Source organism: Accipiter gentilis, chromosome 36 (assembly GCF_929443795.1).
Source record: "Accipiter gentilis chromosome 36, bAccGen1.1, whole genome shotgun sequence".
Lineage (NCBI taxonomy): Eukaryota > Metazoa > Chordata > Aves > Accipitriformes > Accipitridae > Astur > Astur gentilis.
Window position 1 is genome coordinate 624919 of NC_064915.1, and position 21854 is coordinate 646772.

Consider the following 21854-nt stretch of genomic DNA (forward strand, 5'->3'; position numbering starts at 1 on the left):
AAGGAACCTGCTTTCTGGGGCAAGGGAGGGCAACCAGACACTTGGAGCAATGTTGTGAAGAACTGAAAGTCCCTGGAGGGGAAAGGCGAAGATGCAAGTGCAGCTGGGCAGGCATGGAGAGCACCTATGGCAGGGACAGTGGAGGCCACCCAAGCTTTCACCCAGGGCCATAAGGGACCAGGGAAGGACAGAGAGCAAGGCTGAGCCCAGCTCTGCTGGGCTGGACTTTCTACTTCACTTGGGGCTCTTGACTCCCAATTTACCCAATTTATATCCTATTTATATCTCTACTTAGGAAATCCTCCAAGTAGGTGCCCCATGTGGCTATCCCATGGGCCAACCACACTGACAGAAGGTCCATCTCCAGTCCCAGCACTATGACACTCATCATGCAGCCTCCTGTTTCCTGGCATTTTCCTCCTTGCCCAAATCCATCCTATTCAACCCAGGCACCAAACCGTCCTTATGGGAAGCTTCTGCTTAGGACCCCCTCCAGCATCTGGGGCAAGGGTCCCTAAAAATTCAAGCCTGACCTTGAGTGAAGGTTGTTCCTGAGGGGAACAGTGTGATGAGTGTCGGTAAAGCTGAATTTCACTTTGCAGGGGCAGATCTTTCTGCACCGTTTGCAAGAGATCTGAGGGTGCCAGGCTGGGAATTTGAATATCTTGTTGAAGTGCCAAACTTGAGAGATCTACCCAGAACCAGGAGCTCAGTGTTGGGGTGAGATGTGTCTCACAGGGGAGTCTGTAGTGTCACCCTGTCCAGCTGAGCTCGTCAAATCAGGACATCAAGCAGTTTCCAGCCCAGCCCCATGCTCAGAGCAGGGCCCATCAGGCTGCTCAAGGACATGCCTGGTTGAGGTATGAATACCATCCAAGTCTTGCCCCTTGGGCTACAAGGTCTGTGCACACTTTGGGTAAAAAAGCCCTCCTTTTTAAAGGGCCAAATCATCATTTTTGAGGCCCAACCCTCATGTTTAGGGTACAAAGCCTCCTTTTGAGAGCCCAAAGCTGCATCTAAAGGCACAAAAACCTATTTAAGGGCCCCAAAGCCTCAATTTACAGCCTAAACCATTACTTTCAGGGTCCAAAGCCTCATTTTAGTCTCTAAAGACTCATTTTTAAGATCCAAACACTCTTTTTCAAGATGCAAGCCTCATTTTTAGGGCCCAAAGCCTCCTTTTGGGGGTCCAGAAAGCCATTTTTAAGGTCCAAACCCTCATTTTTGGGATACAAACCCTCATTTGTAAGTTCCGAACCCCACTTCAAAGGTGCAAAGACTTTTTAAGGGCCCAAAGCATCACTTTTAATGCCCCAGGTTCTGATTTTGAATGTCCAAAGCTTCATTTTTAGGGTCCAAACCCTCAGTTTAGCTCCCATAGCCTCATTTTTTTAGACTAGAACAGCATAGACTATTTCAGTTGCAAGGGACCTACAACAATCATCTAGTCCAACTGCCTGACCAATTCAGGGCTGACAAAGTTAAAGCATCTTAATGAGGGCACTGTCCAAATGCCTCTTAAACACTGACAGGCTTGGGGCATTCTTTGTCCACAGCCTCATTTTTAAGGCTCAGAGAGTCAGTTTCAGATCAAAATCTTCATTTTTAGAATCCAAAGCTTCATTGGTAGGGCCTTAGCCCTCATTTTAGGGTACCAAGCCTCATTTTTAGAGCCCAAAGCCTCAGTTTTAGTTTACTGGGATGGTGAGAGTCAAAGTTCCCATTTATCTGGCCCAATCCCTCATTATTAGGATCCACAGCTGCATTTATAGGGTTCAAATCCTTATTATAGGACACAAGCTGATTTCCCAGCCCAAAGCCTCATTTTGAGTGGCCAAATACTGATTTGTAGGGTCTAAACCCTCTTGTTAGGGAACGAAGGACTGGGTTTAGGGTCCAGAGCTTTATTTGGAGGCTCCAAAGCCTTGTTTATAAGACCCCGATCTTTCTTTTAGAGTTCAAAATCTCATTTTATTGTCCAAATTCTTGTCTTTTGTTTCTAGTCCCGCATTTTGAGGTTCCAAAGTCTCATTTGCGGGGTCCAATGCCTCATTTTTAGGGTTCTAAGCCTCATTTCTAGGGTCCAAATCTTAATTTTTAGGGTCCAAAGCCTCATCTTTACAGCCACAATTTCTCCCTGCATGTCTCATTTGTAGGGCCCAAAGCCTCATTTGTAGGATCCCTCTCCTCATTTTAAGGGTCTCGAGCCTCATTTTGACAGCCCAAATGCTCATTTGTAGGGTCTAAGCCCCCACTTAAAAAGAAAATCCTCAGGTTCATGGTCCAAAGGTTATTCGGGGCGTACAAGGACGCATTTCTAAGGGCCAAAGCCGCAGATTGGGTGTCCAAATACTTATTTTTATGGTCCAGAAATTCATTTGGGGGTCTAACTCTTTCAGGCCTAAAGCCTAATTGGAAGGGCTGAAAGCCTCATTGTAGGGCCCAAACGTTCATTATTTTTGAGGATTTAAAGCCTCCTTTCTGGGGTCCAAACCCTCATTTTTAGGGCCCCAAGCCTCGTTTTTAAAGCCTCACTACTTGCTGTGAGGGGACAAAGCCATCCTGACACGGTCTGAAGCCTGACGCTAGTCGCAGGTAGTGGTCATTCTTCGAAGCAAGCTGGATTGTTTACTTCCCAAAGCGTGAGTGTAAGGGCTCAGTTGTATTTTCAACAGTCTCATTTTCAAGGTCCAAAGCATCAGTTTTAGATTCCAGACAGGCATTTTTAGGGTCCAAGCTGCATCTGGAGGGTCCAATCCCTCATTTGGAGGGTCCAGAACCCCCTTTTAGGGCTCAAAGCCTCAGGTTTAGGTCCCAAAGCCTCATTTCTAGGATCCAAAGCTTTGATTCCAGGGTAGAAAGACTCCATGCTAGGGGCCCAACCCTCATTTCAGGCTACAGACTCCTCACCTGGGGCTTAAAGCCTTGTTTCCTTCATGTCCAAGGCCTCATTCTGAGTGTCCAAAGATGTATTTCTAGGCCCGAAAGCCCCCTTTTCAGGCCCAAATCCTTGATTTTAGGGCCCAAGCCCATGTTTTAATACCCACAGCCTTTTTTGAGGGCCCAGAGTTTCAGTTGGAGGGTCCGAACCCTGCCTGTCAGGGTCCAAAGCCTCATTCCTAAGTTCCAGGCTTGATGCTTTTAAGGTTCAGAGATGCATTTTAAGGCCCAGAGCATCATTTTTATGCCCCAAAGTCTGACTTGGAAGGTCCAAAGCCTCATTGGTTGAGTCCAAAGCCGCATTTCTAGGGTCCAAAGCCCTGTTCACTTTCAAAAGTCTTAGCCTTCCAAAGCCTTCGCCTTCCAATGCCTCATATTAGGCTCCCAAAATGCCTTTTTTCAGGCCCAAAGACTCTTTGTTTAGCATCCAGACAGGCATCCTTAGGGTCTGAGCGACCTCTGGAGGGTCCAAGCCCTCATTTGGAGGTGTCCAAAGATCCAGGGTTCACACTTTTAAGGTCCAAAGATGTATTTCAAGGGCTCAGAGCATCATTTTTAAGCACTAAAACATGATTTGGAAGCCCCAAAAACACTTTATAGAGTCCCAATCAAAATTTCTAGTGTCCAGAGCCTCATTTTTACTTTCCAAAGTCTTACTCTTGTCTTACAAAGCCTCATTTTAGGCTCCAAACCCCTCAGTTTAGGGCCCCAAGGCTCACTGTTAGTTTGCAGTGTCTCATTTCAGGCTCCAAAGCCTCCTTTTTAGCATCCAGACAGGTATACGAAGGGTCTGAGCCACCTGTGGAGGGTCCAAGCCCTCATTTGGAGGGTCCAAAGTTCCAGGGTTTGCGCATTTTGAGGTTCAATGATGCATTTCAAAGGCCCAGAGCATCATTTTTAAGCCCTAAAACCTGATTTGGCAGGTCCAAAGCATCATTGGTCGATTGCAATGTCACATTTCTAGTGTCCAGAGCCTCACTTTTACTTTCCAAAGTCTTAGCCTTCCAAAGCCTCATGTTAGGCTCCCAAAATAACTTTTTTGATGCTCCAAAGCCGCATTTATATCCAGGCAGGTATCCTTAGTGTCCGAGCCACCTCTGGAGGGTCCAAGCCCTCATTTGGAGGCTCCAAAGTTCCAGGTTTTATGCTTTCAAGGTCCAAAGATGCACTTCAAGGATGCCGAGCATCATTTTTAAGCACTAAAAACTGACTTGGAAGGCCCATAGCCACTTCATAGAATTCAAATCTAAATTTCTAGGGTCCAGAGCCTCATTTTTACTTTCCAAAGTCTTACTCTTTTCTTACAAAGCCTCATTTTAGGCTCCAAACCCCACATTTTTACAGCCAAAGGCTCACTGTTAGTTTGCAGTGTCTCATTTCAGGCTCCAAAGCCTCTTTTTTTAGCATCCAGACATGCATTCTTGGGGCCCAAGACACCTCTGGAGTGTCCAAGCCCTCATTTGGAGGGTCCAAAGTTCCAGGGTTTGTGCTTTTAAGGTCCAAAGATGCATTTCAAGGGCCCAGAGCATCATTTTTATGCTCCAAGGTCTGATTTGGATGTTCCAAAGCCTTAGTGTTCGAGTCCAAAGCCACTTTTCTAGGGTTCAGATCCTCGTGTTTACTTTCCAGCATCTTAGCCTTCAAAAGCCTCATGTTAGGCTCCCAAAATGTTTTTTTCAGGATCCAATGCCACTTTTTTAGTGGCAAAGCCTCATTTTAGGCTCCAAACCCCGCAGTTTAGGGGCCAAAGGCTCACTGTTAGTTTGCAGTGTCTCATTTCAGGCTGCAAAGCCTCTTTTTTTAGCATCCAGACAGGCAGCCTTTTCATCCAAGCCGACTCTGGAGGGTCCGAGCCCTCATTTGGAGGGCCCAAAGCCCACTTGGAATGATAGGCTATGTAAGGGTGGAGGGAGAGATAGGGCAGGGGTGGAATGGGCAATAGGGATTTTGGGCCTGGTGTGGGGCTCGCTGGGCCTCGGGTCAGGCCCCTTGTGTGTCATCTGGAAGCTGTGTCTATTCCCCAGCATAGCTCGCATTCTTCTCCCATGGGTCCGCGCAGGTGGGGAGGGCTGTCAGTCTCCTCTCTTGAGGTGATGCTGCCTCGGATTGGTCCCCTAGGCTGTCACTGTGCTCTGGTTTGGGGCCTGCCCTTCCCTGAGGGCTGCCTCTGATTGGGCCACAGTGGTGCCCAGGTGCACTTCACCTGAGGTGACGCTCTCTGTGATTGGCTGCCTGGGCTGTCAGTGTTCCGAGTTGTGCTGCCCGCCCTCCCCTGACGTGACATTTCCTCTGATTGGCTGCTTGGGATTTCTCCCTTGCTCCTCCCATCAAATGATGGGTCAGACCGCTTATCAATCATCTTTGTGCTGCTCTACTGCCAGCTATGATTGGTGGAGCCAGCATTGCCCTGCCCCCCAGTACCCAGCTTTTTCCACTCCTGCCACCTTTCCTGCAGGCCCCGAACCTTGATTGGTTGGTTACATATCAATCACGTGCCTTGCCGCCCCCCTCCTCAAATGTGATTGGCTGTCCTGGGTCCACTGACTCCCCCCAGACTACTGGGTGGACGTTGCCAGGCCATGAGCTCCATCCACCTTGAGGGCTTGGACCCTCAGGATGGAACTGTGGGCCCTGAGGAAAGGTTGTGGGCCATCAAAGGCGGGTTTAGATCCTAAAGCTGAGGATTTCGGCCTGAAACATGAGGCTCTGGGCACTACAAGGGATGGGCGAGATGCTACAGTTGACGCTTGGGACCCTGCGAAGGAGGGGAACCTCTTGGTTCCTCTCCCCTTTGCCCCAGGGTGCTGTCTATGGGGCAGGACTCTGGACTCAGGGAAACTTCCCGTGGTTCACAGGCAAGGCTGTGCCAGCCCAGAGCACGCAGGAGGTGCCCAGAGCCACCTCTGAAGACCGGGACCGAGAGACGACTGGCCAGCTTGGCAGAGCACAGGTGCCTTTTCCTGCCCTGGGCTGTCTTGGGATGGGGCCAGGTTGCCTAAAGTTTCTCTCCTCCTCCCCTCCAGGTTTTTGTGGTCCAGCAGGGCAGCTGGGGCTCTGTTGCAAGGGCACCCCCAGTCAGCATGTGCTGGGCTGCCAAGGGCTGCTGGAAAGGGAGGGTGTTGGGCAGCTCTCCGGGCAGCCCTGCTTCTTCTGGGGGCTGCCATTTCCCCTTCGCCCTCCACCCCCTAAAGAAAAGATTTCTGCAGGGGGTGAACAAACACAGCTACTTCTCGGGGAGAGCCTCGCCGAGGGGTGAACTTGTCAAACGAAGTCTTGAGTGGCCAAGGTGTGCTGAGGAATGAGCTGTCCTGAAGGCAGCGGCAGAGGGCAGGAACGGCGCTGCCTGCTCAGGGCGCTCCCCGTGGGAAGGAGACCACAGCACTGGGTTGGCTGATGCAGCTTTAATTTTCCATTTTCCCAAGAAGACCTTCACCTTTCCCTGGCTTTGCAGGGCCAGCAGCACAGCACCCTGGTCCATCCTGATGCTGGCTGCTTCCTTGGAGAACCCATGATCAGCATGGTCTGAGCTGCCAGCGAACGGATGGAGGGCTCGATGTCTTCCTGCAAGGGCTTGATGGCTGTGACAGAAAGAAACGGAGCAGAGATGAAACCCCCATGTCTCCAGAGACCCCCGGGCTTCCCCTCCGGAGCACGCCAGCCCCACCCGGCTCTTTCCCAGGCCCCTGAGATGTTCCCTGTCCCCAAAGCGTTTCCCTGGAGCAGGGCAAGGCATGGCCACATCCATCCCAAGTCCTAGCCCCACAAGCACTGCCCCCGCTCACCATCACAGATTTTACGCAGCCTCTCCGCACTTTGGTCCCTCAGGTGCCGCGCGGCAAGCCCTAGGCACAGAGTGTCGTCAGACCTCTTGCTCCCCAGCACTCTCCCTGCGGCACAGAGCCCGGCCCTGCCAGCTCGGCTGCACGGCCTCCTCCACCTCAGCAGGGTGACCCCAGGGAAGGACAGCAGCCGGGGCAGGGGGGGACTGAGCAAGGCGGCCACCAGGCTCACTTGCACGGGCAGGGGTGGGAGGGAAGTGCAGAGCCCCTGTCTGCCCAGGCCCTGCACGGGGCAGCTGGGGCTCTGGCAGCCCCAGGCTGCTCCTTGCTGCCAGTGCAGTGGCTGGGAGTCGGGCCAGGCTGCCAGAAGATGGATTCCAGGGGCTGTGGCTTACCGGTCAACCTGATGGCCTCCTCTCGCACGGTGGCCTGAGCATCCTGCAGGTACAGCAGGCTCTGCCACAGGTATCTTTCCGCCCTGTTCCTGTCCTGCATCAGCTGGAAAGAGCGCAAGGGCACAGGGCTGGCACAGACCCTCCTCAGCCAGCCAGAGCAGCCCCTCCTCCCAGCACCCCCTTCCCCTGCCAGGCCTTTCCCATCACCCAGCCAGGAGCCCTGTGGGGCCGAGGTCCAGAAAGAGCCACACGCAGAGGGGGCCCAGCGGTACTGAGACCCCTCCATCCTGCTGCCCAGGCCCAGATGGGCCAGGGTCACCTTCAGCACCCTGGGGTGGGTGCGGGGAGGGGAGAGAGTCCTGGAGAAGAGCCTTTGAGGGCAGGGAAGGAGGATGCAGCTCCAGGCTCTGGGCTGGAGCAGGGCAGGGGAGGCATGGCTGCACAGCCCACCCCACAGGCACGTGGGGCAGCCCTCATTCAGCCTGGCCCTGGGGCTTGGGGGTTGTCCTCACCAAGCACTCTCCAATCCTCCATGGTTGCTCCGTCTGGGTCAGGTACTTGAGCTGCTTCTGCTCCAGGAATTCCGCAGCAGATAGGAGGGCTTCCCTGGAGGCCTGCAGTGCAGCAGAGGCTGGGAGATGTCACCACAGCCCTAGGAAGGAGACCTGGCATCCCCTGCTTCTTGGCAAGGCTCTGGACCGTTCCCAGCCCGTTATGGGAAGAGGTGGCGGGGGCCCGAGTCTGAACTGGAGTCAATTCCCGGGGCAGGGACACGGGGCAGCCACCACTTCAGGTATCTCATGCTACCAGCTAGCAGAACAGAGATCCTCAGGAGCTGCTGAGCTGCTGCCAGGGTTGGGGGCAGACTGGAGGGCAAAAGAGCTGTAAGCCCACGGCTGTAGGCAGCGAGGGCTGGAGTCCCAGAGATGCTGGGGCAGGACAGCACCAGCAGCACCTCCCATGGGCATCCCCCAGCAGAATGTTTGGCTCTCCAGCTGGGGCTGCCCCAGCTCCTTCGTGCCCAGGCGCTGCGTGGGCAGAGCTTTGGTCCCGGGATGCAGGGCCAGGCTGCCTCCAGCTGCATCTCCCTTCCCATGCTCTCCCTGCCCCAGCCTGGGGAACAAGCTGGCTCTCCGCCCCTTGCAGGCACTGCAGTTCTCTGCAGAGGCCAAGTTCGCTGGCCCTACGCAAAGGGACCTTGGTGAGCAGGGTTTTGTTTCTGCAGCGATCCTGCCCTCAGGGAGCTGGGACATGGCCCGGTGCAAACATCTTGGGGGCTCTTGGGCACAGCCCTGGGGACTCAAAGCCCTGGCCTCCGACGCCTGTAGGGACAGCTGGGAAGCCTGTAGGGACTTGCGTGTTTGGTGGCCACAGGCTGCTGCTGAGCCCTGCTGGAGCAGGTGGGGCAAGTGTTGGAAATGTCTGTGCCGGCTTCTCTGCCCCTGCTCACGCTGCGGGAACCTTCCTCAGAGCTGTGCCAGAGGAGGGCTGCTTGGGGGGAGGAGGCACAGGGGGGAGGAGGAAGGCAGCAGTGAGACTGGTGCAGGGAAGGAGGGGAGCTCTGCCCTGTGCTCAGTGACTCAAGCGGTGGGACCCTGAGGTGGCACATATTCTTAGACTCCAACTGTCAGCAGCCCTTGCCCCTCATGCCCAGATCACCCCTGTGGTGTCAGCACACACTTCCTCGTGTCACTGGTCGGGTTTGAACCTGTACCTTGGCCACGCTCTGGGTCTGGTCACTCATGTGAAAGAGCAGTGGAAGCAGGCCATGCTGCACTTTCTTCCTCATTTGTCTCCTGTGTCTCCACACCGCCATTTGCATCACGTCTCTGAAGAGGCGGATGGAGGACTCTCGCAGCTGGCTGGACGCCTGGTCGGGAGGAAGACAGGAGAACTTCAGCAACAGCTGCTCCCTGCCCACGGTGAGCAAGGGCTTTAGCGTGGCTGATGTGAGGGGAGATGCTCCGGCGTCGGGTTCTGAACACGGGATCTGTGGACCAGATCTGCAGCAGTGGCTGAATGACCCTGGGCCCGTGAAAGGCCACGCAGGAGTTTTCCATCAGGCGGTGCCTGTGCCTCCGAGTGCTCCCCTAGCCACCCAGCATTCACCACCAGCCACACCAGCCACACCAGCACAGAGCTCCCCGGGGATGGGCTGAGGAGGAGACCAGGCTGGCCCTCGTCAACGCCTCTGGGGCACATGCTGCCGGCTCAGCCTCGGCCCCCCTGCTACAATGCCTGGGCAGAACGTCTGGTCCTGCCTGGCAGCGCAGCAAGGGGTGCCCTCGGGGCTCTGAGAGCAGCTCTTGGCCTGCTGGTGCTTTGCCCAGGGGCCGGGCTGGGACCCATCCCAGGGTCTCAAGGTCGCCCAGAGGCATCAACTTGTCAGGGAGAAGCCATGCTGGGCTGCAGAGCCCAGGGGAGTGCAGAGAGGAGCAGCCCTGCCTGAGTGCCGACTGCAGGGCTTGGCTGACAGGCAGCTTTCCTTGCAGCGTGCCCATCGCTGTGGCTCAGGCTCCTGCAGCAGCCTTACATTGCTGAAGAGCAGCAGGAGCTTCTCTGCCAGCTTCAGAGCGATGGGACTGGCCTCCTCCCTCGTCATATGACCCAGTGCGTTTCTGAAGACAAGCAGGGCCTTCATCTGGATATCTTCACTGGTATAGTACAGGATCTTCACAATGTCTTCCAGCAGGACCTTCATTTTTCTTGCCTGTATGAAACACACCATTTCCTTTCTGTGAAGTGGTGAAAGACCACCCTGGCAAAAATGCTCCAGTCTCTGAGCACCAGCCTCCTGTCCAGCTTCCTGGCAGCAGGCACGGGAATTGCTGCAGCAGCCTCCTGGCCGGCGGTGGCCATGGGCACACTAATGGGGATGCAAGGAGAGCAAGGGCAGGAAAGGGAGGCTAGGAGAGCAAAGACTCCGTGTCCCCTGCTCAGCCACCCCCTTTTCCGACCAGCCCAAAGCGCAGATGAGTTGGTAGCCAACGCTGTGTGTCCAGAGATCTCCCCAGGAAGCCAGCAGGCCACGTCATGGCAGGGAAGACGTTTGGAGCCGGCACCCCACCTCCTGACTCCCAGCCAAGGCCAAGCCACCATGTTACGCACTGCCCCAGCCTCCAGCTGCCAATGTGGCTCCACTCGACTATGCCCCACTCACCATCTCAGGTCTCTGCGACAGTGTGATGAGGCCTTGGAGCACCAGCGAGATCACCTCCAGGCTCTCATCCCTCAGAGATCCCCAGAAAGAGATCACAGCAGCAAAGGTCTCTGATGGAAGGTTGCTAGTGGCGATTATCTGAAACAAAGACAGCAGTGAGAGACTGGCAGAGCCTGCAGGGCTCCCCGCACCATGCAGCTCCCAGTTCCCACTGGCAGCTCAGGGCAAGGGCACTGGGGCCAGAAAGCCCGTCCTGGGGGCAGCTTTGCCTGCGGAGGGCCACTTGGCCACCCCATGCCCTGTGCCTCGCTGCACACCGCAAAGCGTCTTTGTTGGCTCCTCCTGTCCTCTGACGATCATCAGCCTCTTGTTCGCACGCCTCTGAGGAGCAACTGAGCAGTGTTTGGGGGCAGATGGGAGGGGAGAGGGCTGTGCCTGTTTTCCTCAAGAGGCACGCACAGCCCTGCAGGTGAGCAAGGTTTGCTCTGGTCACTCACGGCCAGGCAGAGGATGCTGCTGTCCACTGTCATAGTGCCAAACAGCATGTGGATCCGCCGCTTCCTGCATTCTCTGCGCAGCTCCCTCAAGACCTTCTCCAAAGGCTGGAGCAGGGAGAACATCACCTTCCACATGGCCAGGGCAGCACTGCAGACCCAGAGCGCTCTGTCAGCAGGGCTGCCTTGGCCACTGTGCCGGGTCCTGCAACCCTGGGTCTGCCTGCCCCCGTGGATTGGAGTGCCTGGGGGCCCTGCCTGTGCAGGCAGGAGAGGGCTGTGGTGGTGTTCCCTGTGGGGCAGGGGGGAGCATGGTGGCAGGGCTGTGGGCTGGCTTGGCCAGCTTTGGCTGCTGCGGGCCTGGTCGACCCAGCGGAGCTGGAGGGCGTGGTGGGATGGAGGGCCCTGCTCCTCGGGGATGTCCTGCAGTTTTCCGTGGGTCTGGCAGCCAGAGTCTCTGGGCCCCTCTCCCCATGTGGAAGAAGTCCTCAGGGCTGTTGGGGCCAGTACCTGTCAGCTAGTTTAGAGTACTTCAACAGGCTTCTGACCACTTTGCTGGGGTACTGGTTGGTCAGCAGGAGAAGGAGTGAGTCAATGCTCTGCCTGGCTGGCGCCGTGCAGATGTGCTCCAGGTTTTTGTGGATGCCACTCACGATCTTTGGCACCTGGAGGGGACACAGGTGAGGACGGTGCTGCCACTGGAGTGCAACCATTTCCCCAGCTGCTGCCACAGAAACTGCTGCCCTTCCCTTCCCTCTCTGCTGGCTTAAGGGAGCTCCAGCTTGGGGAGGGAGGGAAGAAGGGAGGGAGGGAGGAAGGAAAAGAACGAACAACTCTGAAAGGGCTTGTGGGCAGGGAAGTCCAGCCACAGGCTGCTTACGTCCATCAGCCAGGAGTCAGGGTCTTTCATGGCCTCATCCAGCATGCTGCTGGCCCCCTCGTTGTCAGAAGTGCTGGTGTCTGTCATGGCCTTGATGGCCGTGAGGATGACATCTGTCTTCTCCCCAGGTTTGAGGTATTTTCCAAATGCCTATGGGAGGGAAGAAGGAAGGAAGGGAGGGAAGACATATCACACCGAATGCCCTGGTGGCGATGCTTAGCTGAGCCACGAGAGCAGCTCTGGCAAGAGAGGCCCGGCAGTGCTGTCAGCAGTGCCTGCAGGAAAGCTGGCAGCAGGGGCTGCAGTCACTGCACAGGGGAGGATGAGAACAGAGGGCCCTCAGGGTGAGGGAGGAGGGTTGGGGTCGTGGGCACAGTGTGCTGGCCCTGGAGGGAACCAGGGCTTGCTGGAGGCCAGGAGGGCTGGAGCTGCTGCTGGGACACTGGAGTGCTGCCCTCACATCGCCCCTGCTTGGGGACAGCAGGAACCCTCTCACCAGGGACACTGAGGCCATGCCAGCCCTGCTGACTCTGGGTCCCTTTGCTCGCACAGTTCCCCTGCCGATGCCACAGACAGGAGTCCCAGCAAGGGGAGAGCTCATTACCTTGGTCAAGTCCCTGGTGCTATGCAAAGAAAGACAGGAGGTGCCGGCAGCTCCCCACACACTTTGGTGCTGTGGACTATTCTTTGGCCACGCACTGCCTAAACAGGGGAGAAACACTGAAGAGTCGTTAGGACTCCACCTCTTTGCCAAAAAGAGCTTGGGACTGGGAACAGCGGAGGAGGGAGGTTATGACCCATGGTCGGGGAGGAGGTGGCGCGCAGGGGTGTAAAGCAAAGGGTGACAGGCGATGGGAACAAGATAGGAACATTGCTCAGAATGATGGAGAAGTACTAGGAAAAGGGAGGGCTTCTTGCTACAGGCACTGGAGGGAGCAGCCAGCGTGATGCCCAGCTGGATCTGCTCTTCACTGAAGTGGTTGTGGGATGTGGTCATCGAGGGTGGCTGTGGCTGCGGCTGCAGCTGCAGGGCCCAGGAAACAGCCAGGGTTGAGACCCTGGGAGGAGTGAGGAAGGAGAGCAGCAGGGAACAGATCCTGGACTTCAGGTGAGCATTCAGCTTCTGCAGCAAAATGAGAGTTGGGATGCTACAGAAAGCAGCTGTGAAGGGCAAAGAAAGTGGGGGAAGCTGGCCGACTTTCATGGACAGCCTCCACCAAGCACAGGAACAGTCCATCGCAATGCTCACGAAAACAAGCAGACATAGCAAAAGATGTGTGCGTGCGGAGGGACACAGCCCACCAGAGCTTCTCTTACATCTTTGCTGCAGGAGAAATATCAAGAGGAGGTAAAGAGCATCCAACGTGGCACAGCTGGTGTCTTTGTCCTTGCAAGAGCTGAGAAGGATGAGATGTCCCAGCAGCTGTCCCAGCTTGGGGATATGGAAGCCTCTGTAGCAGGCAGGGCTGTCCTCCTCTCTTCCAAAGGGGCACCAGGCCTGGGCGAGGGAGGCAGAACATCAGAAGGGCTGAGGGGCAGCAGCTCGGGCCAAAGCCGTGAAGCCAAGTCCGCCTGGGCTGGATGCCCGGGGAGTCAGAGCTTTGCAGGGCCTTGCCGGCCCCGGCTCCCAAAGCAGCTAGAGCTGGGCAGCATCCCTGCGCAGGGAGAGCTGCCAGGCCTGGGCTCCCGCCATGCTCCTGGGGCAGTCCTGTCCTGCGCAGGACTGAGGGCAGAGCTGGCTCCTGGCAGAGAGGGGACTGGGGATCGAAGAGCCTGGGGAAAGCAGGGGCCAAGACCCCTGCCTCAGGGCAGAGCCTTGCTGAGTGCCCTAACCTGTGCCCTGACTTGCCTCGCAGGCCCCCCTGAGCTGCAGGCTGCTCTGGCGTGCAGGGAAGGGGAGACGGCCTGGCCGGAGGGGGCCTGGCTCCTTACCTCCAGTGAGGGATATCTGGCCATCAAATAGATCAGCATCCCAATCCTCCTCACGGCCCTCTCACACACCGCCGCGCTCTGGGACTTGGTGAAGGTCAGCAGCATCTGGGAGGAGAGAAGCTGCTGGTGTGCCCTGGGAGCTGACGCCCGTGCCAGCAGAAGCAGCACTGCTGAACTCCTGACTGGACTAATTTCATTTTCATGACACAAGAGGACTCCACGGAGGGGAAAGGGACTTTGCCTGTAGCCAGGTGACAGTGGGCTCCGGAAGAGCACGGTGGGCAGCCCCTGGCTCCCCCACGGGAGGCTGGCACCCTCCCTGCAGTGTGGTCTGTGCGTGGCACTGGCGTGGAGACTGTCCGCTCAAGAGTGGACACGCTCTGTCCCCCAGGGTGGAGAACAGCCCCTGCTAATCCCATGCTTTGCCCGTGCCAGACCTGCAAGATGCTCTGCAGCTCCTGGCTGAGTCTGGAGGCAGGAGAGCTGAGTACCAACGTCTGCAGCATGCAGTCCATGGCGTGCAGGGTCTGCAAGGAGGACAAAGGGTGGTGGCAGTCTTTTGGCGGTCCTTCTTACCTGCAGGGGACAGATCCGAACTCCCCGTTCAAGGGGAGGACACTCGCGCTGCCTCACGGTGCCTGGGAGAGGCTTCAGGCCAGACAAGCTGCTGTGGGCAGTGCAGCCTGAGGCACTGGATGTGGCCAGGCCCGTGGGAAGGGGGCAAAGAACAAGGGTGGGAAAGCAAAGCCAAGAGCCTGCCTTGCCTTGCATGTCCAGTCATGTCTTGGCACAGGGCGACCGGGGGCCCCAGGGGACCCCAGAGCTCCTGGGGCTCACCCAGCCCTTACCTCGTGGTAGAGGGAAGTGTCCAAGCCCTGTATGTCCTCTTTTGGAGGAAGGCAGAAGACGCTGCTGAAGCAGGCATCTAAGAGGTGCATCTTTTGGTCCTCTGGCACCATCTCCACTGAGCTGCAGAGAAAGGGGCCTGTCAGACACAGGTGCCAGGAGTGGTGCCTGGAGGTGCCTTTGGGGAATGGGTCTCTGGGAAGGACGGAGGCCGTGGGGGCAGCCCTGCCTGGAGGCACCTCCTCCCTCCCTGACACTGGCCTGGGCCAGAGGACAGTCCTTGATGCCTCCCACCCTCCAGACAAGCCCTGAGCAGGGGAGAGCGGAGCTCCTGCAGATAGCACCGTCTGACTCTGCCCAGATGGGGGCTGCCCCCCAGCCAGGCCCAGGGCTGCTGGCTGCGGAGAGGTGGCAGCCAAAGCAGGGGCTGGGCAACTACCTCAAGGCAGAGATGGCAAGCATGGCTTGCTGCCGCACTGCTGTGCGCAGGTGATCCCTGGGCTCCTCTTTCAGCAGCACCTGCAGAGCGCAGCCAGGATGGGACCTGTCAGCCGCCAGCACCCAGTGCCAGCAGACCTGGCACTGGTCGGTGGCGGTGGCGGAGCCCCTCTGTCCCCAGCCTGGTGCCGGCCCCCAGAATGCCCCCCTTCCTCCTCCGGTGCTGGGGTCTCTGCTGGCAGGGCTTCTCAGTGGAAACCACATCCCCCGAGGGGCAGCTTGGTGTCCACGCATGCTCGCCACCACCCCGTCCCCACTTAAGCGCTGTCATCACAGCGTGCCGGTGCCCAGGGGCCTTGCCCCCCGGCCAAACCCGCTGGGTGTCCCCTCACCGTGATACTCCCTGCCAGCTCATCTCCATGGCAGAAGACATCCAGGCCCTGTGACAAGCCCTTGTGCCTGGTGGCTCTGCAGATCGTGCGGATGCTCTGGAGAAAACGCATCTTCTGGGTCTCATCCTGGCAGCCGGGGGACAGGGAGACAAAGGGGTAACGTGAGAGGGGGAGACACATGGCCAGCTCAACCAGAGCACAGGGGGGTGCAGTGCCTTGTGGAGGACCTGGCGGGGAGTTGCTCTGCCCAGCTGGCAGCCCTCCAGGAGCCTGGCAGCAGGCAGCAGAGCTGGGGGGACCATCAGGAGACAGAGGCAGAGCTGGCAGGGAAATGGCTGCAGTTACTTTTTTGGTGCTCGTGAGAAAAGCCTGGATGCAGTGCATGGTTTCCTCTTCCTCTTCATAGGCAGATAACCGGCTGCCATCTAGTCAAGGAGAAGAGCAAGGGGGGCTGTTGAGAGGGCCCCAAGGCAGGAGAGAGCAGAAGAAGGAGCTCTGCCCTCCATCCAGCCCCGTGCCCGCTCCCCTGGCACAGTCTCCCTGGAGGTGTTTGGGCTTGAGGGTGCCCAGCAAAAGGGCTGCGATGTTGGGGCGTGACATGGCAGGGAAAGCCCCGAGTTCATCGGGCTGAGGAAATCCCTTGCAGATGGTCAAGGTCCCCGTCCCACAGCATTGCTGCCTCCTGGCAGCCCAGCTGCCTCTCGCTGCCCGACCCCTGGAGAAGGAACTGAGTCCCTTCTGCTCTCTCCCCCCGGCAGTGGCTGTGCTGGGGCCAGCTCCCAGCCCTGAGTTGACCAAGCATTTTGCCGTGCCCCCCAACCGCTGGACCCCCGCTGCCGGCATGCCGGGGAAACAGGACCCTGGCATTGAGCAGAGTACGCTCGCTGGCCCCATCCCTACTCCCAGCCCAGAGGCCACTCACTCACCAGTCTGCAGCGGCTGGACTGTGGACACCCTGTAGAGCTCTGGGGGAGAGCTGCTCTTCTGGGAAGCCCTGTCCTCCTCCCAGGCTGCCCTGATGTGGCTGGGGTGTCTCTCTGCCATCCTGCAGGACAGAGGAAAGGGATAGGGGTGAGGAAGGGGGAAGCTTTGGCAAAACGCCTCGGCGCCGCGGGGCTGCCGGGGGCGGTGGGGAAAGACAGGGGCTGTGCTCAGGGTCTCCTCACCACTCCCGTGCTCTTGCCCTGTCCCGTTGCCGTCCTGCCGGACACTGTGGGCTGGGGGCCACAGCCATGCTGATCATATGTGGTGCAGTGGGGGTCACAAAGGGAAGGTCACAAAGGGCCCCACTGTGACCCGCCACCTGGGCAGGGAGGGGCAGGGCGTCCCCTGGGGGGTCACGGGGCCGGCTCAGCCCTGGGCACCTGGGTGCTCTCGGGGTGCCTCCAGGCTCCCCGTTGCCCTCACGTCCCCTGGGGTCTTCCCCGTTGCCCTCCAGTGTGTCCCAGAGCCCCGTGTTCACCTGGTTGACTGACCTCAACAGCAGCTAAGCTGCTCCTTTGGTGCGCCTTTAGACATTTCTAGGGATTTCTAGGGTGGGCAGCAGAGAGGATAGACTTTTTCTGTGGTGTCTGCTGCCTCGCTGCTTACAGAAGCTCTCACTCAGCTTTGTCTTCAGAAGCCCTGGCTCGAGGTTAAACTAAGCATATACCAAAATGAGAAGCTGTTGGAGTTGGCAGACCACAAAAGGAGAAAGCTAGCTGGCATGAGGTTAAACTAGTAAGACAATAAGGGGGGAAACTATCAGAGAAAAGACATGAAAGCGGAGCATCAGGGAAAGAGGGACTAGAAGATGCAGCTAAGAATGAGGCTGGGACCCCGGGGGTCCCAGCCCAGCAGCCCTGTACCTGCCCAGCGCAGCCTGCAGCGGGACAATAAACCTGCCCTGACTGTACTGCCTGTGTTTGACTGGCTTCTGTAGTCAGGCAGATGTGAAGCACTCCCCAGCATCAGCAAAGGGGTACCCCAGAGAGGGCAGAGGAGGGATCAAACCTCTCCAGACAAGGTTGTTGTTGGTCAGACAATAATATTTGAGAGGAAAAAGGCGGTCCCACCGATTTTTGGTTTGTATTGCCCTGTAGAGATTGAAAATGCCAAAGGGATCAGTTCATTGGAAGGAGTAAGTCATGAGAATATTTTCTCATTTTACAGCTCTCTGTGTTCGAACCAACTTCAAACCACACTGAAGTTGTGAAGGGAAGGTCTGGCTTCCTCCTGTTTGTACTGATGGGCTAAGGCTCCTCTGGTGTTCAGAGCAGATGAAGAATGGCTGCGTCTGCCAGACCAGCGGTTGTGCCAAGCCCCCCGCTTCCCTTTACTTGCAAAGTCAAAGGCAATCCGTGTGCATTGATGCATTTTGCATTCCATGCAGAGGAACATAGCCTAAACACTCACTTCTTTTGGTTTTTTTTTTTTTTGGTGTGACTTTGATGTCTTTATACTCACCAGCTAGTCCGGCTGGATGGCTGCCAGCAAACAGATGCATGCAATCACCGGTTGGTCTCTCAAGGACCCGCATACTCCTGGCTCCTTAATGATCCCTCAGCTAACGGCTGAGCAGTTTTGGTCTTTGTCAGCGTCTCCCTTATGGCTTGCTGAACAGGTTTGTGTCATTGTGTGTTTTATTTATGGCTTTGCCTGTTGCACCTTATTCCCTGAACTGCAGCGGTCCTTGACCTATGTGGTGGGCCAACCCTGGCCAGCAGCTAAGCCCCCAGCCAGCTGCTCGCTCAGTTCTCTACCCCAGGGATGGGCAACAGAATCAGGTGGACAAAAAAGGGAGGTAAACATGGGGGTCGTGATAATGGCAGTTTAATAAGTGATGCAAAGCTGTGCGTGCAAGCAAAGCCAAGCGAGGAGCCAATTCACCACTTGCCCTGGCGGGGGGATGTCCAGCCGCTTGCTCGAAGCAGGACTCCATCACGCATAGTGGTGGCTTGGGAAGACAAACCCCATCACCCCAAAGGTTCCCTCTCCCTCCGGTGGGACAGGCGAGTGGCTACCACTGAGCGCGATGTCATGTGGTGTGGGCTATGCCCCTGGTCAGCCATTCCAGTGGAGTCCCCTCCCGGCTTCTCGCCCTCCTCAGCCCACTCACTGTGGGCAGTGTGGGAAAAGGAAGAGGCCTCGAGGCTGTGCAAGCCAAACTCGGCCGGGTCATCAACCCACCCATGGGACAGGCAAGTATTGCCTTCTCTGGTATGTCCTGTCCTGGGCACACCAAAATGGGGTGGGGCTGGTATTGCCTTCTATGGAGTGTCCAGGCCCAAGGGGTGGGGCTGGTATTGCCTTCTATGGTAATAAAGAGCCCCTGCCTCACCCCTGCCTGTCCCTGTCCTGTCACAATGGCCGGGGGCTGCTGATCCTGCTCCGGGGCATGGCCCTGCCACTCTGACCCTCCTGGCCAGCTCACCCGCAGGATGGTGACGAGCAGGAGGCCAGGCACGCTGCCGGAGAACTCTGCCATGACCGTCCCCGCAGCACCGTGGAGCAGCACGAGGCACGTGCTGTGGCCTCCCCCTGGGCGCTCGGACCCGGACCCTCCCTACTTCCACCAGCGGCTGGAGATGGGTGTTCAACAGAACAGGAAGGTGGCTCCAGAGCACTTGTAGGTGCTGCTGCAGCCAGAGTGCTCGGCTGGGGGGGAAGCACAGAGCTCCTGATGCTCGCGGCCGGGCAGAGCATCGGGCAGACCTCGAGGCAGAGCCGCCGGCGAGACACCACCTCCCGGGCCTGTCCTGAGAGCACGCTCTCTGTTCTTTCAGTCCTGACACCTTCAGCCGCGTTTTCCATCGGGACCCTGCTCCCCACCGTGTCCCCAGGGCTGACGTCCACCAGCCGAAGCCTCCGGTGATGCAGCGGGAGATGCTCAATCACCCCCACCCTCGCCACATCCAGCGGCTGGAGGGCACCGTCCGCGGTGGCTTCGTGCAGCCCTTTTTCCTGGTGGAGATGGAGGAGACCAAGTCCCAGCAGGTAGCAAGTGGCACAGCCCCTTGCCCCAGCCCTGGCAGGTGCCGCCAGCCCCCCACGGACCCTGCCGCGGCCGAGGGGCCTCCTCTTGCCAGGAGAAAGAGCCCAAGCGGGGCAAGAAAGTAGGCCCCGGGGAAAGCCCCAGCCAAGGAGCCGCTTCACTCATCGCTCTTCCTTTTCCCTGGGCAGGCTCGTTGGTGGGAATGGCAGGGAGCTGGCAGGCCCCAGCAGGGCCCGTTGGGAGCCGGGCCCACAGGCTGAAACCCTGCTGCCGAGATGCGCGGCCACGCTGGGGAAGCAGTCCCACGGGGGAGCCAGCCTCTTTTTTTCCAGGTGCTGGTCACCGGCTGCTCCCACCCACGCTGGTGCCCTTGACACCCGGCCAGCATCCTGGTGCTGCGGAGGGCCTGGGATGCCCGCGAGCTCCCGCCTGCGAGCACCGTGGTGGGGGTCTGGGCCAGCCCGAGGAGCTCCTGCCCCATGCAGACACCAGCACAGCAGCTCCCTTCCTAAACAAGTGCCAGGCCTATTCCAGGCAGTTCTGTTTCCAGGCCTGGAGAATAGCCTGCCCGATGCCAAAGCAGACACGTGGGAGGGAACAGCATGCCGTGTATCGGTTTCCTCTTCTCCATGTCCAGGCTTAGTGGAAAACCTGCTGCCTAAAATGCATCTTTCACCAGGGAGTCATGGTTAGCTCAAGCATGGCAACTAGGAAATGTCACCCTTGAAACTACCAACAGAGTGGCAGGGCAGAAAAGAAGAACCAGAAACATCCCTACAGTCACAACTTTTGCTCTTCGCAGTTGTAGTCAAACTTCCTCCTGTTACCGGCCTTGCCAGGAAACAGGAGCGCTGGTCTTTAGAAATGTGTCTTTGTCAATGTGTAAGTCTCGATCTTCTGTGAAGAGCTCTCAGCGATTCCCACAAGCCCTGTTTTTGTCTGTCTCAGCGAAGCAGTCAAGTTTCAGGTCAAACCCAATAAATGAAATATAGTCTGTAGAAACACAGCTTCTTCTGGGGAAAGCGTCTCAGAGGGGTAAACTTGTCAAACAAGCCTGGGGCCAGGGTGTGCTGTGGGGCAGCTGTCCTGCTGGCAGTGGGAGAGGTAGGGAATGACTCCATCCGCTCAGCACACTCAGGGCTCTACACATCTGAGGGACACCATGGGTTTGGGCTTCTTGTTTCAGCTTTATTAAAATAGTCCTTTTCCTGAGGAAAGTTGCACCTCTGCCTGGCTTAGCAGCACCAGCAGCACCGTGCGTCCTAAAGGTGCATCCTGATTTTCGCCGCACCCTTGGAGAGCCCAGGATGAGGACGGTCTGACCTGCCAGGGAGCAGACGAAGGCATCGCTGTCTGTCTTCAGGGACTGAGGGGCTGTGACCTGAAGGAACAGAGCTGAGATGAACCCTCCTGTCTGCAGAGACCCCCAGGCATCCCCACCCACCTCTTTCCCTGGCCAGGAGAGAGCTGCTGCACAGGAATGCCCCAAATGCCCCTGCCATGTTCCCCTCCCCCTGAAGCACCCTGCCTAGGCTCTGTCCCCTGCCCCACCAGCCCTGGCCAACACAGCACTGCCCCTTCTCACAGCTGCAGATCTGTTTGGGATTTGTGTGGCAGGGGTTTGGTAGCGAGGGAGGGGGCTGCAGGGGTGGCTCCTGTGAGAAGCTGCTAGAAACTTTCCCGGCTCCAAGTCAGACCCACCGCTGGCCAAGGCCAACCCAATCAGCGACGGTGGTAGTACCTCTAGGATAATATATTTAAGAAGGGAAACCTACAGTGGAAGGGAAGATTGGAATGTGAGAGAAAGCCCTATGCAAATACCAAGGTCAGTGAAGAGGGAGGGGGAGGAGGAGCGCCAGAGGAGGGGATGCCCCCACAGCCCGTGGTGAGACGGCAGGCTGTCCCCCCCAGCCCATGGAGGCGAGCAGGGGAGCAGATGCCCAGCTGCAGCCTGAGGAGAGAGGAGCCCACGCCGGAGCAGGTGGATGCCCCCAAAGATGGCTGTGACTCCATGGGAAAGCCCGCGCTGGAGCAGTCTGTGCCTGAAGGACTGCAGCCCATGGAAAGGACCCACGCTGGAGCAGTTCATGAAGAACTGCAGCCCGTGGGAAGGACCCATGCTGGAGAGTTTCATGGAAGACTGTCTCCCATGGGAGGGACCCCACGCCAGAGCAGGGGAAGAGTGGGGAGTCCTACCCCTGAGGAGGAAGGAGCAGCAGAGCTCCGTGGGATGAACGGACCTGAACCCCCGTTCCCCGTCCCCCTGCGCCGCTGAGGGGGAGGAGGGAGAGAAAACCGGGAGTGGAGTTGAGCAGGGAAGGAGGGAGGGGTGGGGGGGAGGTGTTTTAAGATTTGGTTTTACTTCATATTATCCTTGTTTTGTTTTGATTGGTAGTGAATTAAATCGATTTTGTTTTTTCCCCAAGTTGAGTCTGGTTTTGCCTGTGGCCATAATTCATGAGTGATCCCTCCCTGTCCTTGTCTTGACCCATGAGCTTTTCTAAATATTTTCTCCTCCCCATCCCACTGGGGTGGGAGGAGGAGTGAGCGAGTGGCCCTATGGTGCTTTGTTGCAGAGTAGGCTTAAACCATGACAAGATCTCAGACAGCTTCTTCTTGCTTTGA

The 21854-nt window shown here is 57.4% G+C and overlaps 1 protein-coding gene across 1 annotated transcript; it reads right to left on the minus strand.

Annotated features, from left to right (window-relative positions):
* Positions 1–6328: 6328 nt before the first annotated feature.
* LOC126034909 (uncharacterized) lies at positions 6329–17214 on the minus strand. Its single transcript, XM_049792805.1, has 21 exons — positions 17104–17214; positions 16732–16919; positions 16183–16301; positions 15602–15681; positions 15257–15382; positions 14866–14945; positions 14429–14549; positions 14018–14107; positions 13581–13685; positions 12966–13146; positions 12253–12350; positions 11649–11798; positions 11279–11433; positions 10772–10919; positions 10275–10412; positions 9648–9824; positions 8829–8984; positions 7627–7728; positions 7115–7217; positions 6723–6782; positions 6329–6518 (listed from the first exon to the last, which is right to left on the minus strand). The coding sequence occupies exons 3-21, from the start codon at positions 16298–16300 to the stop codon at positions 6370–6372; spliced, it is 2337 nt and encodes a 778-aa protein (XP_049648762.1). The 5' UTR covers position 16301; positions 16732–16919; positions 17104–17214; the 3' UTR covers positions 6329–6369.
* Between the last annotated feature and the right edge of the window lie 4640 nt (positions 17215–21854).